A 17,554-nucleotide genomic window follows, 5' to 3' on the forward strand; every position below is an offset into this window, starting at 1 on the left:
TTGGTCAGTTCAATTCAGTGCTGTCTTGGAGATCCTAGCCAGCAATTATTCCTGGGAACAGAGTGCAAAAAGGTCTGACATCAAGCTCTGGCATTAATTAAGAAATCAATAGGATAATTTCAGGAAATGGTACATGTTTTAGACATGACAAAAAGGGGCTAAAAGATTAGGATGGCAAAGGAGTGGGAGACATGAAGCTCCCTATATGTCACAATCTTTCAAAAGTGACAACAGACCCATTAACTAAAAAGATAGGAAGTCAATCATGAGAACTAGAAAAAGAAAACTAGGGTAGGGCAAACTACATCGAGGAAAAAAAAAAAAAGCAGTGGTGGGGCCAGAGAGAGCGTACAGGAGTAGGTCATTTGCCTTGCATATGGCCAACCTGGGTCTGAATCGGGCATCCTGTATAGTCCCCCAAGCCTGCCAAAAATGATTTCTGAGTGCAGAGCCAGGAGTAATCCCTGAGTGCCGCTGGATATGGCCAAAAACCAAATAAAAGGGAAAAAGAAGAAAAAAGATGAGAGGGAGGGGAGGAGGGAAGAAAAAAGGTGAAAGAGAAAAGAAAACAAGGGAAGGAAGGAAGGAAGGAAGGAAGAAGAGGAAGGAAGGAAGGAAGGAAGGAAGGAAGGAAGGAAGGAAGGAAGGAAGGAAGGAAGGAAGGAAGGAAGGAAGGAGGGAGGGAGGGAAGGAAGGAGTGAGAGAAAGAAAGAAAGAAAGAAAGAAAGAAAGAAAGAAAGAAAGAAAGAAAAGAAAGAAAGAAAGAAAAGAAAGAAAGAAAGAAAGAAAGAAAAGAAAGAAAGAAAGAAAGAAGAGAGAGAGAGAGAGAGAGAGAGAGAGAGAAGAAAGAAAGAGAAAGAAAGAAAAGAAAGAAAGAAAGAAAGAAAGAAAGAAAGAAAGAAAGAAAGAAAGAAAGAAAGAAAAGAAAGAAAGAAAGAAAAAAGAAAGAAAGAAAAGAAGAAAGAAAGAAAAGAAAGAAAGAAAGAAAGAGAGAGAGAGAGAAAGAGAGAGAGAAAAAAGAAAGAAAGCAAGAAAGCAAGAAAGCAAAAAAGCAAGAAAGAAAGAAAGAAAAGAAAGAAAGAAAGAAAGAAAGAAAGAAAAGAAGAAGAAAGAAAAGAAAGAAAGAAAGAAAGAAGAAAAGAGAAAAAGAAGAAAGAAAGAAAGAAAGAAAGAAGAAAGAAAGAAGAAAGAAGAAAGAAAGAAAGAAAGAAAGAAAGAAAGAAAAATAAAGAAAGAAAAGAAGAAAGAAAAAGAAAAGAAAGAAAGAAAGAAAGAAAGAAAAAGAAAGAAAGAAGAAAGAAAAGAAAGAAAGAGAAAAAAGAAAAAAAAAAGAAGAGAAAGAAAGAAAGAAAGCAGTGGTATGTGAATTTATTTTAATTCCTCAAAAAGTAGTAGAAAGTTAAATGCAGCATAAAGGGCTACATAAGGGTGAGTTCAGGAGGGAATTGAGAATACAGAGCCCAGCAAAGGGAAAAAATAGGATCATGAACTTCACTTGGAATGGCCCATCACAGTAAAGCTCCAAAGAAAAAACTTAGAAGGTTGTTCTCAAAGGACCATCAACAAGATAAATCAACAGTCTACCAAATCCGATAAGTAAAAGCTTAGCATAGCCCAAGTGCTTGGCTTGACAAGTTCTAGCAAAAGGAATAATGAGTTTAAAAACTAAAAAAAAAAAAAAAAATCCTCCAGGGATTGAGTGCAGCTCAGTGTTATGTGTGAGACACTGGGTTTGAGTCTCAGCACAGCAAAAGGAAAGAAAAAAAGGAATTTGAGAAAGTAAAATACATAAAATTGTTTTTTTTGTTGTTTTTATTTTTTTTTCTGGGTTTGGGACCACAACAGGGATCACTTGGGGGTTATTCCAGCTCTATGTTCAGAAATTATTTCAGCAGCCTAGAGGGTATGAGCCTATGGTATGCCAGGGATCGAACCCAGGTCAGCCACATGCAAAACAAAATGCCCTAATCACTTCGCTATCTCTCTGGCCCCAAGTAGAAGTGGTTTTAATAAGGAATGTGGCCCTTTCTCAACCCTCTTCTATATGGAAGCTTTGATCAGGTAAAGAGCCAATGGAGAAGACTTGTAAATACAAAGTTTTAGAGAAGTAGAAAGGAGGGGAGCTAGAACCATAAAGATAAGGAGATAGCAATTTTCCTGGAGGGGAGAGTTGAGGACACAAACAAGGTTCTAATAAAGGTTTGCAATAAAAAAAAAATGTAAGAGAAACTGTTGTTTGTTCTTAATCATAAATCATTAAAAACAGGGCCATGTGATGGAAACAGGAGGATATGGAGATAGTTGTGGAAATTTGTAGACAAAGAAGTCTGCGCAATAATTAAATTCCCTCTAGTGTTACAGCAGCTGAAGCGAACTGGAGCTACCCACAACTAATTCTATGCCATCATCTGTGATTCCTTATCATTTGATTTCTGACATTTTCACCATTTTTTAAAAAAAAATATGCAGTCTTCCACAATTAAAATGTACAGCTCTGCCTATCACGCTAATTCCAGTGGAAAAATTCTTGGATAGTTCTTAATACAGCTTCTTGGGTGCCTTTATATAGTCACACAATATTTTATAATACTGCAATACAAGAAAATCCTACTCTTCTCCACTACTTCCTTCCATACCATAAAGACTAAGTTTATTACTCGTCAGGTAGTTAAAAGATCAACGATGTAACAGATCAGGATACACGTGTGTAATTAGCCACTTGTTTTTTCAAAACACATCACTGAAAGCAATGTTTTCTAGTTCCACAAGTCTTAAACACACTATCTACACCCTAATATTTACTTTAAATTAAATGAACAAAGACAGTTCTTTGCTATTAACTTAAAATCCCTAGATAGCTTCCACTTAAAGCAAAAGCTATTACAGCCAATATGGGAAAGTAGCTCGAAATTGGGCTTATTTTCAATACATTTCATATATTTTCCAGGAACCATCCCTGATATCACATTCCTCCCAATTACATACATTTGAAGCTGTGGAGATTGAATCTCATCAACCAATTATACCCTCCTGATCCAGTCTGTTTACATTCCATTGTGCACACACTCATGAAAAAATAATGCAACAACTGGTTTGAGGCTCAACAGTGTCTGGTGGCCTATGGCACACCACCCTTCCCCAATATGGGTTAGGAGCCACACCTGAATGCCAGTTCTATGACAGATAAACAATCCCAAAAAGTGAGGCATTTTGCTGACTGCAATACTGGGGGGTGCCAGGTAAGTAGTAAGGGCTTCTTACGTGTCCAAATCCAACACAAAGCTGGATTCAGTGTAAACAATGCCAGGTGGTTACTTTAGAGAAATAATATCAGGTCTGGGGACCAGAGCAATAGTAGAGGGGGGATAGGATATTTGCCTTGCACCCGAACGACCAGGATTCCCTCCCTGGCACCCCATATGGTTCCCCCACCTTACTGCCAAGAGTGATCCTTGAGTGCAGATCCAAGAGTTCAAAGCACAGAAACCAAACCAAAAAATAATAACAACAGGTCTACTGAGGGTGGAAGTGGAGGAGCGAAAAAACTAAAAAGAAGAAAAGGAGCACTAGTTCCACCCCATCTTATTTATTTTCTTCATACAGGAACCATAGCTAAAAGGTATCTATACAAAATCGGATGGAGCCCTCAATCACTTAACTACTAAAATAGCCCTCTCTTGGGCCAGATAGTACAGAGGGTAGGGCATTTGCCTTGCAAGCGGCGGGCCTGGGTTCAATTCCCCACACCCCTCCCGGGTGTTTCTCCAGAGTCACCTGAAGCATGCCAGGCGTGATCTGAGAACACACAGCTAAGAGTAAGCCTTAAGCACCTTTGGGAGGGAGGGAGGAAGGGAAGAAGGAAGGTGAGGAAGGTGAGGAAGGTGAGGAAGGAAGGAAGGAAGGAAGGAAGGAAGGAAGGAAGGAAGGAAGGAAGGAAGGAAGGAAGGAAGGAAGGAAGGAAGGAAGGAAGGACTAGCTTTCCAAGAAGGAAGGAAGGAAGGAAGGAAGGAAGGAAGGAAGGAAGGAAGGAAGGAAGGAAGGAAGGAAGGAAGGAAGGAGGAAGGAAGGAAGGAAGGACTAGCTTTCCAAGAAGGAAGGAAGGAAGGAAGGAAGGAAGGAAGGAAGGAAGGAAGGAAGGAAGGAAGGAAGGAAGGAAGGAAGGAAGGAAGGAAGGAAACTAAAGCACCTGTATCCAGGTAGGGCAAGTTAATAATATATGAAAAAGAGGGGTTTTTCCCTCTGTAGAAGCACCCAGGTTCCACAGAAGGCAGGAGAAGAGAGTCTGTGGTCCCACCAAGTTCAAAGTTTAGGAGTGATTTAGGGGTGCAGGGGATAGGGGTCAGAAAAATGGGACAGAGGGAAGAGAAGGCATGGTCGCCTGCGCCTTGCAGCTGCTGGGAGCTTCAAAGGCGGCTTCAAGAGGGGACCCAAGGCCAAGAAATCTCTTCCCTGCACACCCAGCCCACCCCGGACAGACAGACAGACAGACAGACAGACAGACAGACAGACAGACAGACAGACGGACGGACGGACGGACGGACGGACGGACAGGAGACGGACAGACACGGAAAGAGGGACAGACAGGCAGATGGACAGACAGACGGACAGACAGATGGACAGGCAGGTAGATGGACAGACACCCGCAGGTGGCCAGCCAGGACCCAACTCGTCAAAGGGAGGACCCCCGTACCCCCACCCCCACCGCCACCCCGAGACCCCTCCCGGCACTCACCCAGATGATGAGGCTGTCGCACAGCGGCCGATCGGACTGCGGAAGCAGCTGCGGCCCTTCCATGGTCGACGCCGCCGCTGACACCCCGACACCTGCCTCCACCCCGGGAGCCGGCGGCCGTCGATACCCCTGCGGGCCAGAAAGCTCGGGAGCCGGGCCCGGCGCCCCCGCGGCTCACGCACGCACCCGCGGCCCCGCGCTGCGAGGCGACGTCGTCGGCGTCACCCCCTCCCCTCCCCTCCGCCGTTCGCCCCCTTTTTCCCGTCCGGCCCCGGCCCCGGCCCGCGCGCCGCTCCGCACCTGAGCTCCGCCCCCTGCCCCGCCCCGCCCCTGTCCCCGCCCCCCGCCCCGCCCCGCCCCTGTCCCCGCCCCCCGGCCCAACCCCGCCTACCGCTCCCGCTCACGTCCCGTCCACTGCGCTGAGTGACGCGGGCGCTCACCAGTGACAAAGAAGGGACGTGCTGAAAGGGGCGGGTCTAGGGCGGGACGCGCAGAGGAGGTTGCTGATTGGGCGTGCCCCGTAGCGCCTCAGCCAATCAGCGTGAAACAAGACAACCTCCTCCCGGGTGCGGGGAGTGCGTGCGAGGGCAAAAGGGGTTTATGACCTGGCAGGTGCGGAGAAGGCCGCGGGAATGGCTCTCTCCCTGGAAGGAGGACGCGCATGCGCGGGCAGACGGCGAGCCAAGCTCAAGCTCATGCCTAAGTGGAAGCCCTGGCTGCAGCATTTGGGTTCCCCAGTTTAAACCATCACCTGATCCCCTTCATCAAGAATGGACAACACCTGTGAAGACTTATACTCTGCTTTCATAATGTCTGCAGAATTACCCATGGAGGGAGGCAAAAACTTTCTAGAGAGGGGCAATGGGGTTTTGTCCAAATGCTTTTGGAAAACGGTTTTTTTTTTTTGTTTTTTTTTGTTTTTTTGAATTGCAGACGTGGCAAAGAATTATGCATTTCCTAGGGGGAAGCAGGAGAAGGAAGTAGATAGGCCCTAAGGCTGCTGAAATCAACAAAACTTTCAAAATTACAAATCATGAGTAATTTATTTTAAATGGGGATGATAGGGAAGGTCATTTTCAGGTAAGAAAAAGTTTGTCATTTTCAGAAAACATGGAATAGAACCATGAACAATGTACCTTTTTTCCCCTTTTGGCAATTGAAAATCCTGTCTTCTAGAATGTTCCTGGGGGAGGGGTGGTCTAAAATTGGAATCTCTCCAAGGTACTGATATATTGAAGGGGGCTTGAACATATTCCGCCCCCCTTTCCTGTTGATTTCATCAATTCACTCTTGAACTCATCAACTCATGTTCTGTGTAAAAAGTGCAGCTGGCCCATTTATATTGCTGCATCTTTATATTTAGACATTGAAAGTTTAAAACTGATGGATGACTGCAATTAAAAGCTCCCATATGTAAATTAGTCTCGTTCTAAAAATACGGTATATGCATTTGCTATGGAGTCTCAACATTATTCTTCAACTTTCTTACCCCATGTGAAATCATATGATATTTCTGGACACAAGTAGCATTCGTTATATACTTGATGTAAGGTTTAAAATCTAGGAATTGAAGATCTGCGTGTTCTGTCTTGTATTTAATACTCATTAGCTGTTGACTTTTTCCTCTGCAATTCACCTCCATCTTCCTAAAATGATAGCTATAGCACTAACCTGCCCCACCCATCTCAAAAGCAAAACTGATTCATGCATGCCAAAAGTTTTATAAACTGAAAACGTTTAAATATGTTTTCTATAGTCATATATGCTTAGAAACATATGAAAAACTGACTCACTAACAATTAAATTTCTACAGATATTAAGAATTAAAGGAGCGGGGCAATTGAGTTATCCTTTGAATCTCTGAACATGCAGAGAATAGATACTCAGAAGATACCTAATTCTCTTCCTGTTATATCTAATTGAAAGATAAACAAAAGCAAAGGACTTGATTAGTGAATTCAAATAAGAAAAACAAAAATATAAATCAGAAATTATAAAATAAAAACACAAAATTACTCTGGGAAGAGCATACTTTCATACACAATTGGAACAAACAATCATCTTAGAGAAATTTCAAGTCTTAAAATATCCATACAACTTAAATCACTTTCCTTTCATTCCATCCTTGTCATAAATTCTATTAAAATGATAAGAAAAGTAGTCATAAGTATGAGCACTTATATATAAAGCATTTAATTCTACCTATAATTCTCTATATATGAACAATGTAAAAGATTAATTACATTATAGCATATTCAATATAGAATATTTGGATTTTTATAAAAATGCTTTATATAATAGTTTGTAGCTTTCATAAGATGTAATGAATTAGATTGTAGGTTTAAAAGAAGTAGCCATGATATTTTAAATTATAAGTAAATATTATGTATTTAATATGTATTTATAAATAAGATGAAAGAATATTCATGAAACTACTGTGCCCATTTTATCATTTTTCATCACTTATGTGTGTATAGGCTCGAATTTATTTTTTTGTATCAATTTTTATTTTTCAGTATTTCTACAACTGACTTGCATTAAAATAAATGCTTACAGTAATTAAATGATCATTTTCAAACTATATTAATTTCTAAAGTTTTGATCACTATTTGGATAGTTAAATTAAACTAATTTTATTTGGGGGAGGCCGGATCTGGTGGTGCTTAGGAATCACTCCTGTTGAAAATTGGGGATCATATGTGAAGTTAGGAATTGAACCCAGGTTGGTTGCTTGTAAGGCCAGTAACTATCTGCTATAGTACTACCCTCTGAACATATTAGATTAAATTTTAAACTCTATTGTAGGATTGTAAAATGACACAATCTTTCTTGAAACATTTTTGATAATATATCAAGAGTCTTTAAATCTTCAAGGTATTTAATCAAAAGTTTCACTTTGTGGCATATCTGTACAATTCAATACATTGTCAATATTAAAATAACTCGAAGGGAGTTTAATAAAGAAAATGCATAAAGATAACATAACAAGGAAAAGAGAATTGTGGAAATCTGTATATAAAACATGAAAGTCTCTATCAGTATATATAACATTATCAATTTGTAAATTCTATTTGCGTCTGCCAAGTGTTTGTGTACACACATAAAGGGAGAAAAAGAAAAGAGAAACTAGGATTGAAAGATTTAGCTCAGCAGTAGAGAATTTGGCTGTATAACTCTGGGTTATATTCCTAGACTACATACAAACCTAGACCGACAGTAAAGGAATTAAATCAAAATGTTAATTATAAAGGTATTGGGATGATGGGTAAATTTTTACCTATCTTTTTATTTTATTGCAATTTACAGATTATATACCTGATTTTATTTTAGGTATTTTTAATTTGAAGTTAAAAATTAAAATTTTAATATGATTATATCTCAACTATGGAAATAAATGGATAGGGAGACATACATGACAATACACACTTGTATAGAAACTAAGAAGATAGTGACATTAAACACAAACTTTAATTTTCTAGTAACCTGTTACAACTTCTTGAAAATAGGGTGATCTTGGGCAATCAGTTTTAGTGTGTAAGTCAGAAAAATATTTGCATGGTTTTAATTGGATAGCGATTTTTAATGGTTTATGGGAGAAATAAATGCTGGGTAACTTTATAGAAAAAAACTTTTGGCAATGGCCTGGGAAACTCATTGAGTTAAAACAAAATTATATAAACAAATTTGTATAGGAGAAGACAGGTCCTAGAACACTCATGAGATTTAGGTAACAAAAGCTATAAGAAGTCATTTTTTTTTTTGGTGGGGTCACACCTGGTGATGCTCAGGGGTTACTCCTGGCTATGCGTTCAGAAATCGCTCCTGGCTTGGGGGACAATTTGAGATGCTGGGGGATCAAACCATGGTCTGTCCTAGGTCAGTTGCATGCAATACAAATGCTCTACCACTGCACTATCACTTTTGCCCCATAGGAGAAGTCTTTTGAAGATAGCATAACTGGATGATTATCATTATATGATTGTAAATATTTCTGAGTTATTCCATGCAAGATTCAAGTTCCAAAGAAGGCATCTGATTAGTCTATCACAGGATATATGGTCAATCCTTTGTCAAATAACAACACAGTGCTTTAAATGGACCAGGTGTCTCAGTCTCAAGGTTAGATAAATCACGAGGTGCTGACCCCATATATCTATGGAATATGAAGAAGATAGGTGTCAGCATCTGGTTTCGAAGATAAAATTCATATCAATATTTAACAGAATACTAACTCATAGTAAATGTTCAATGCATTTTTACTGTGTGACATGTGTGTTTGCACTCATTAATAGAAATTGAAAAAAGCAAAAAGAATGAGATTTTATGTAATTCACTGAAACTACTTTTTTTTTACTACTTTTATTTTTTATATAGTGGCTTCACAAGAGGTGATGCTCAGGGACCCTGGACACTCCTAATGATATTCTTAGGACCACCAGAATTAGGGGTTTGAACCCAGGTATTCATACTAGGACCAGGTTCTAACAAATTGGAGTTATCTCCTGAATTCCTAGAATTCTGAAAATTGCCTTTTAGTTCCATGCTTGTAAGCAATGTTGAGATTCTACAAAGAAAGATTATTCTAAGGTTTCAATATAGAACCTCAAAACAAGTTCATGGGGCTGGAACTATAGCACAGTGAGTAGGGTGTTTGCTGTGCAAGAGGCAGGCTCGGGTTTGATCCCTGCCATCTCTTATGGTCCCCCGAGTCTTTAAGGAGTAATTTCTGAGTGCAAATCCAGGAGTAATCACTGAGAGCCACTAGGTGTGGCAAAGGAGGACGAGGAGGAGGAGGAGAAGGAGGAAAAGGTAGAAGAGGAAGAGGAGGAAAAAGAGGAGAAGGAGAAAGAAGAAAAAAGATGAAGGAAGAAAAGAAGGAAGAGGAGTAGGAGTAGGAAGAAGAAGAAAAGTTGTTCAAAACCAAGTTCAATGTAAATTTAATGAGGAAAGAACCTGTGTCACTGAGGATTGACTCTGTGTATAAAAACCATTGCAAGGGATTTTGGTTATACTATAAGCAAGCAAAATAGTTCAAGCAATAGGGGCTGGAGAGATAGCATGGAGGTATCACGTTTGCCTTGCATGCAAAATAGTTCAGGCAATAGGGGCTGGAGAGATAGCATGGAGGTATCACGTTTGCCTTGCATGCAGAAGGATGGTGGTTCTAATCCCGGCAACCCCATATGGTCCCCCGAGTCTGCCAGGAGCTATTTCTGAGCGTAGAGCCAGGAGTAATTCCTGAGCACTGCCAGATGTGACCCAAAAACTAAAAAAATAAAAATAAAAAGTTCAGGCAATAGACTCTGGGATGGTGAGTAGCATATATGATATTAGGTAGTCAGCACATTGGCTTAGTAATAACTGTAGAAGTAAAGAGAGGAAGCAGAGGGAGAAGTTAGTGTATGACAAATTTATCATAAAAGTCTCTGTTGCTCTAGGGGAGCTCTAAAGTTGGAATGATGCCTCTGAGTTACCCATCTCTGCATGAAGGATTCCTTTTGCTTCTGTATTAAGCCAGCCAGGGGATATGGGGCTTTCCTGAAAGAGCAGCATGACAGCCAAAAATTCAAATTCTGTAGGCTATCTGCCAACAACACTCATTTTGACATTTGGGAGCTACAGCACAGAAAACTCTGCACAGCAGGAGTACCCACAATTATTTTGGGTACAGTGGAATGCCAACATCCAGAAAGGTAAAGTGCAGTATCAGAAAAAAGCATATACAGCTAACCCTAATTGTGACAGTAATGTTATATCCTTAATGTTAAATGGCCACAGGGAAAGAGCATTGGCACCCTCAGTTCTTGTACTAGAAGATTCCCCAGTGGAACCACAGTTATAATATCTTCATATTAGGATGTGGTATTAATAGTGCCAAATATTGTCAGGAACTAAGTAATTGTCACTCAGGATACCTAAGACTGGGGTGGAGATAAACTATAGTGAATAATGTTGCTGCCTTGCACACAGTCAACTTGGGTTCAATCTTTGGAGCCATATATAGATTTAATTTATTTTGTGCAGGGGTCTCAAATTCAGTTTACCTGGGAGCCACAGGAGGCAAAGTCGGGGTGATCCCTGAGTGCAAAGTCAGTAGTAAGCCTTGAACATTGGGGGGGGGGTGACCCAAACAACTAAAACAAAACAAAACAAAAAAAGATTCCTCTAGGGCAGGGCCACAAAATGTTGTATGGAGGGCCTTTTGCGGCCCACGGACCTCAAGTTTGAGAGCCCTGAGAGTCATCTATAAACACAGAGCCAGGAATAAGCCTTTTGTATGTCTGGGTGTGACCCTAAAACAAAAACAGACAAAAATCCCAGAGTACCTGTAGAACAAAGTAGAAAAAGAGGGGCTGGAGCGGTGGCGCAAGTCATAAGGCATCTGCCTTGTGCGCGCTAGCCTAGGAGGGACCGCAGACCAATGTTCGATCCCCTGAAGTCCCATATGGTTCCCCCAAGCCAGGAGCGATTTCTGAGCACATAACCAGGAGAAACCCCTGAGTGTCAACAGGTGTGGCCGAAAAAACAAAAAGAAAATTTAAAAATATTAGAAAAAGAGAATCACAAGCTCAGCGATATTATCAATTTTGCTTTAAACCAATGTAAACATATGCTTAGTTTGCAACTGAGAATAAGTAAAAAAAATATTTTCAACTCATCCCAAAGTTTTCATTCAGAAAAAAATTGAACATAATTATTTTATCTTGTCTTAATTATCCGAGGTAATTCAAATTATAGCAAGGCATATGGACATTTATTCAAAAACAAGAAAACAATAGTAGGGCCAATAGCGCAGCGGTAAGGCATTTGTCTTGCACGCAACTGATCCAGGACGGACCTGAGTTCAATCCTTGGTGTCCCACATGGTTCCCCAAGCCAGGAGCAATTTCTGAGCTCATACCCAAGAGTAACTCCTGAGCGTCACCGAGTGTGGCCCAAAAACCAAAAAGAAAATAGCACTAAGTAAAAATAGCTGTTTAGAAAAATGTACTGCTAATGTTACCCGCTGGAGGATTTAAACATACAAATTCTGTTCTATACATCCCAGTTATCTAAGTGAATTATAAGACATATCACTACCTTACACTTTTTAGAAGAATGAGCCATGATTTTCTTTCTGTTGATGACCTATTTTTTCTTTATGAAAATATTTTTACATAAATATCATGGTTACAAAGTTGTTCATAATAGATTTTTTCTCAGATAAATTTGTTCATGTTTAAGTTACAGTCATACGATGTACAATAACCTTGTGTTCTCTCTTTTCTTTTTTGATACTGTGGTTTGGATTATTGCTATTGAAGGAGTACCATGTATATCATTTTATACCTAGATGACCTATTTTTTACATACAATAATCCTTCTGGTTCATGAAAGTATATTTTAAAAACAAAGATCAATCACAAACACAGTGGCAAGAAATGCATTTAATTAAAGTTAGGGACTTCAGCTTGTGTAATGTTAGATTAGATATACCCATATTTTTGGTTCTAAAAGTAAACAAAATTTAGCCTTCCAGTATTGCCATCCAAGACATCTCACTATGTTTTCATAGGTATTATATTTTGACAAAAGTTTTTATATTATTTACATTGTATGAAAAGCAGATAAAATGTGCTTTATTAGGTTTCACTCAAATAATGAAAGCATGATTTCTAAAGAGGATAGAGAATGTTGTGTTAATAAGATACCTCATATCCTATTACAACTTAAGAGTTATATTTGGGGGCCAAAGAGATAGCATGGAGGTAGGGTGTTAGCCTTGCATGCAGAAGGACGGTAGTTCGAATCCCAGCATCCCATATGGTCCCTGAGCCTGCCAGGAGCATTTTCTGAGTGTAGAGCCAGGAGAAACCCCTGACCGCTGCCAGGTGTGCCCAAAAAGCAAAACCAAAACAAAACAAAGTAAGAGTTATATTTGAAATAACTATAGGTAAACATTATACTCTGCATTCTTTAAACTGACATATATTAAAATACATAAAAGTAATGTTTGTCTGAGGAGATACATGCTTTTTAATTGTGCATGTATTACTGTAAAATATAATACATTTCAAAATGCCAAATACTAGAAGGAAGAACTTATCAGATCATGTAAGAACAGAACAAGTCGGGCCCGGAGAGATAGCACAGCAGTGTTTGCCTTGCAAGCAGGCGATCCAGGACCAAAGGTGGTTGATTCGAATCCCTGTGTCCCATATGGTCCCCCGAGCCTGCCAGGAGCTATTTCTGAGCAGGCAGCCAGGAGTAACCCCTGAGCACTGCCGGGTATGGCCCAAAAACCAAAAACCAAAGAAAAAAAAAAAAGAACAGAACAAGTCGTGGGCAGCTACCTACACATAATTAAAACCAGTTGGAGTGTGAAAATAAAGAGGAATAAAAATGCCAAGGAAAATAGGCTAAAGGGAATGCCAAGGAAAATAGGCAAAGGGTTTTCAATATGAGCGTTTATAGAAAATATCTAGAAATCGAACAATAGTTAAAGAACATTGTGAAATTATTTCACTAAGTATTATACTAAGTGAAATTATTTCACTAAGTAAATACTTCCTGGTACTGCAGAAATAATACAGCAGGTAAGAAGCTTGCCTTTCAAGCTGTCAGCCTGGGTTCAATCTCTGAAATCTTATATGGTTCCCAAGTTCACCAGGAATGATCCCTGAGCAAACATAAATGCTTTTTTATTAAAAGAAAATCAAATATGATCAAAGCTTAAACTTACACAGAAAATAAAGTATGCATTTAATTAAAGTCAGGGACCTCACCTTGTGTGACATTGGATTTTTGTCCTATTAAAATAAGTATTACCATTTAAAATGTAAAATATTCAATATAATGGGCATTTATACATTTGCATGAAAATACTTATTAGTCAAATTATTTTTATGGAATTTTGAGGTAAGATAGTAAGTAATTCCAGCAACCTGAAAAGTGGGAGGGAGAAAAAATTGAAAGAGACTCTTGAATGGAGAAAGAAAGCCAATATCAATTTTTCTATTTCAGGCACCATGCATGTTAATACATGGTTTAAATTAATCCTCACAATCATCTTTATTTTTGCAAATAAGAAGTAACATTCAAAGTTACAATGTGTATAATATGACAACCTAGAATTTATACCTTAAAGACTCCATTTGTGCCTTCATTTATATCCTGTTGCCTTTCTTCAAATAAAGCAAAGATCTGGGCCCTAAGAAGACCATATTTAGCTACTTCTAATTTTAAGGAAGATAAATTGCAGTCAGGCAATATTCCCTACTAGGTGAGTCGTCATTCTTTGTGACTTTCATTCAGAAGTATCCTCAAAAACATTATCCCTTAGTTAAGAATACAGTTCAAATGTTTCTACTGTGGACAACAGTTCTGTTTTATTTGCCCTCAGCGTTGTTTCAAAGGGAACTGATAAAAATCTCAAAGGGAATGCTTTTCAGATAGATTATTCATTACAGCTACTGCCTGCTGCCAAAAGGTAGTGTCAGCAAAGAGTATAGCTGCTTGCAGTCATGTAAGAGATAACCAATGCAAGCTTTCTGATAAACAGTATTGAATACAAAGCCAAGAAGAACATGCTTTATCCTTTTGTTTTGCTATTACTGTGCTCAAGTTCCTGAACTCAGTTCTCAGTTTTCACACTGTAAATGGGAAATAATAGATTGTCAGGAGAAAGGAGGCAAAAATAGCTAACACATTAACAGTCACACATGTGTCTTCTATACAAGATTTATCCTTTGACAAAGGAAAAATGGAGAAGTAAAAGGTAGATTGTTCACCTTGAATATGTTTCCCATCTAATTAGATGTTCAGAACTTGCATATTATAAAGGCAACAAAGAGGACTAGAGAGTTGACTCAGAGCATGAAAGCATGAATATAGGAGCATGATTCTCACAAAACACTAGCAAATACAAATGAACAATATATTTAGAAGAATTATATTCCAAAATCAACTACCTTAGATGCAACATAATTTAACATATGGAGAGTAATCAATATATTACATTTCTGGATACTGGAAGATATTAAGCTAAATGAAGTAAGCCAGAAGGATAAGCACAGGATGATCTCACTTATATTTTAGAGGTACTATTTAAAATAACTGGATAAGGAAATGTAATATTTTAAATAGGGGTGCCTAATCATTCTTGGCCTCAGAATACAGAAAGGAGAAAAACAGAGAAGGAAAAATATTAAGAGAACAGTGGAGAGGATAGAGAGACAGGAAACAATAGGGACTTAGGTACATCACTGGTGTAAAGGAATGATAGAGCTAAATATCCAAACCACAGAGTCAACAATGCCGAAATCATGAGACTCAGTTTTTATCAACCGAACTAAAAAGTAGTTGTCAAGCTGTAGGCTTAGGGATGGGTGTGTGGATAACAAAGAAAACCTGGGAACAATGATGGAGGAAAATTAACAATGGCAGTAGAAAAGGTGCTGGAACACTGTGCCTAAAACTCAAACCATACATCACTGTAAATCATGGTACATTAATACTTTTTTGGGGGGGAGGGGGTGACACCTGGTGGCAGTCAGGGATTACTCCTGGCTCTGTGCTCAGAAATCACTCCTGGCAGGCTGAGTGGACTATATGGGATGCTGGGGGTAGAACTCGGATCTGTCTCGGGTTGCTGTATGCAAAGCAATGGCCCTACCGCTGTGCAATCCCTCCAGCCACATTAATACAATTTAAAAAAAAAAAAAAAGGAATTTCTAAATTAGAAATTTAGAATTTTGAAATTAGAATGAATAGATTGAATAAACTGTATGCTGCCTGGGATGAAACCCAGGACTTCATGTCTGCAAAATAAGTACCCTACCACTGAGCTACATCTTTACCCTAGAATGAAAATTTTAGAATTTCTTCTGATTAGGGGCTGGCGCGGTGGTGCTACAGGTAAAGGTGTCTGCCTTGCCAGCGCTAGGCTAGGACGGACCGCGGTTAGATTCCCCCGGCGTCCCATATGGTCCTCCAAGCCAGGAGCGACTTCTGAGCTCATAGCCAGGAGTAACTCCTGAGTGTCACCAGGTGTGGCCCAAAAATCAAAAAAGAAATAAAATATAATAAAATAAAAATAATTTCATCTGATTACACCTCCTCTGTGACACCTCAAACAGAAAGTGCCCTTCATTATGTTTCCAAAAGATCTTCTCAGTTTCAGTTGGCTCAGTTAGACCTCTGGAATTAAGAGATCTTGGTTGTTGTACAAATCGTAGGCCAAAGCCTATACTAGGGTCTCTTTTATTGGGCCTAGGATAAGTTCTGCCCAGTCATGGTTGTCACAGTCAGTCTTCTGTAGATAGCGATCTTGGCTTTTGCACCGATCAAAGGATGACATGTCTTCTGATTTCATCTTATCGTTAGATGGTGAGGTAAGACAACCTGCTCTTAGATCAAGCTGTTGCCATTTCCTCATTGTCAGGATGTCATATCAAAACTGGCTCATGTTGGTGTCAAAGCAATATTAGCAATGTCCCAGAGGGACAGGTTCCTGGAGCTGATGCAGAGAACTGTGCCGGTTCTCTATCTGAGATCTAGGGTTCGGGGTTGGACGGTCGCTGTCTAATCACATGGACTTTAAGTTGGGTCCACATGACATATATTCAAGGTGAGAGATGCCCCTGTATTGTAAAATGTATGAGTTTTTATTCCTAATAGATAAGAGCTTGTTTCTGTATGTAAAATTCCCCCCTTTTTAGTATGCCTTTGCAAGAAGATATGGTGCTATATTATAATGCTCATGCATTTGGGGGTGAGAGTGTCATGCTCCATCATCTCTGTGCCCTGGTTTTGACCTGAGCTTTTATACCAGACAAGACTTTTTCTTGTAGGTTTTATACCAACCAGAACCAAAACAGGTGAAGTTAAGGAAGAGAAGAAAACAAAAACAAGACATATATATATATATATATATATATATATATATATATATATATATATATATATATGTACATATATATACTCACATATATAAAGGAAAAATAAATAAAATGAGTTTAAAAATAATTAAGGGAACAAAGTAATGCAAGAGACTACCTTACATTTGGGGATAAACAGGTTAAGAGATAGTATTATATAGGTCTTAAACTTATAAAGGAAATATAGGCTTCCCCATTGTCTTTTGAGATAATCTTGTGGTGGGTGGGATGCAGGGCACATTTTTATCACACACCCTGGTCTTGTTGAGTTTGAGAAATGATTTGCTGCAGAAAGGACTCAGTAGAGTTATTGCACTGGGGATTCTTCTGGAACTGAGTCTGATATCAAGCAACAGTCCAGATTTGGGGGAGGGGATAAAGAGGGCCATAGAGCATAAGTCAGCAGGGGTGTTGGTTGTAGTTGTGGGGGGGTCGACGAGATGTGGGGCTGAGTGGGTGTCCCTTCACTTAGGAGCTGGGTGATGGCTTATTGGGACAGGAGGTTGAACTTGATATCTAATGGGTTAAGAACTGAGGTTAAATAGAGTTAATAAAGCGGGATATCGAATTGGGAATGGGGTGTGAAGGGATAGTAGGATTTCTGAAGTGGAGGAGTAGGGATAGTTTATAGGAGGGGCTATATACACTATAGGCATGGATTGCTTACAATTTAGGTTTGGCTTTCATAGAGGAGTCCTCTATGTAGTCATACTCTCATAAAGACATATATTAGTGATCTATTCTTAAGATATTGTTAGAGGTCTGACCCTAATAGGATGGGTCTGAGCCCCTAAACACTGGTTGAATTAAGATAAATAATTATCTTAGGTATAGCTTAAGAAAAAGAGGAAGAGAGAGCAAAAAATAAGAGAGATGAGAACAGAAAATAGGTAAATATAGTAAA

At 39.3% G+C, this 17,554-nt stretch overlaps 1 protein-coding gene across 1 annotated transcript in view; it reads right to left on the reverse strand.

Moving 5' to 3' along the window:
• Positions 1 to 4,944, reverse strand: part of HOOK1 (hook microtubule tethering protein 1) — a 67,016-nt gene extending 62,072 nt beyond the window's left edge. The window contains exon 1 of the mRNA XM_049774583.1: positions 4,733 to 4,944. Within this exon, the coding sequence (XP_049630540.1) occupies positions 4,733 to 4,795 (63 nt within the window). The 5' untranslated portion in view covers positions 4,796 to 4,944. The remainder of the gene's footprint in view (positions 1 to 4,732) is intronic.
• Positions 4,945 to 17,554: the final 12,610 nt, after the last annotated feature.

The sequence above is a fragment of the Suncus etruscus genome, chromosome 6 (genome assembly GCF_024139225.1).
Source record: "Suncus etruscus isolate mSunEtr1 chromosome 6, mSunEtr1.pri.cur, whole genome shotgun sequence".
NCBI classification, from domain to species: domain Eukaryota; kingdom Metazoa; phylum Chordata; class Mammalia; order Eulipotyphla; family Soricidae; genus Suncus; species Suncus etruscus.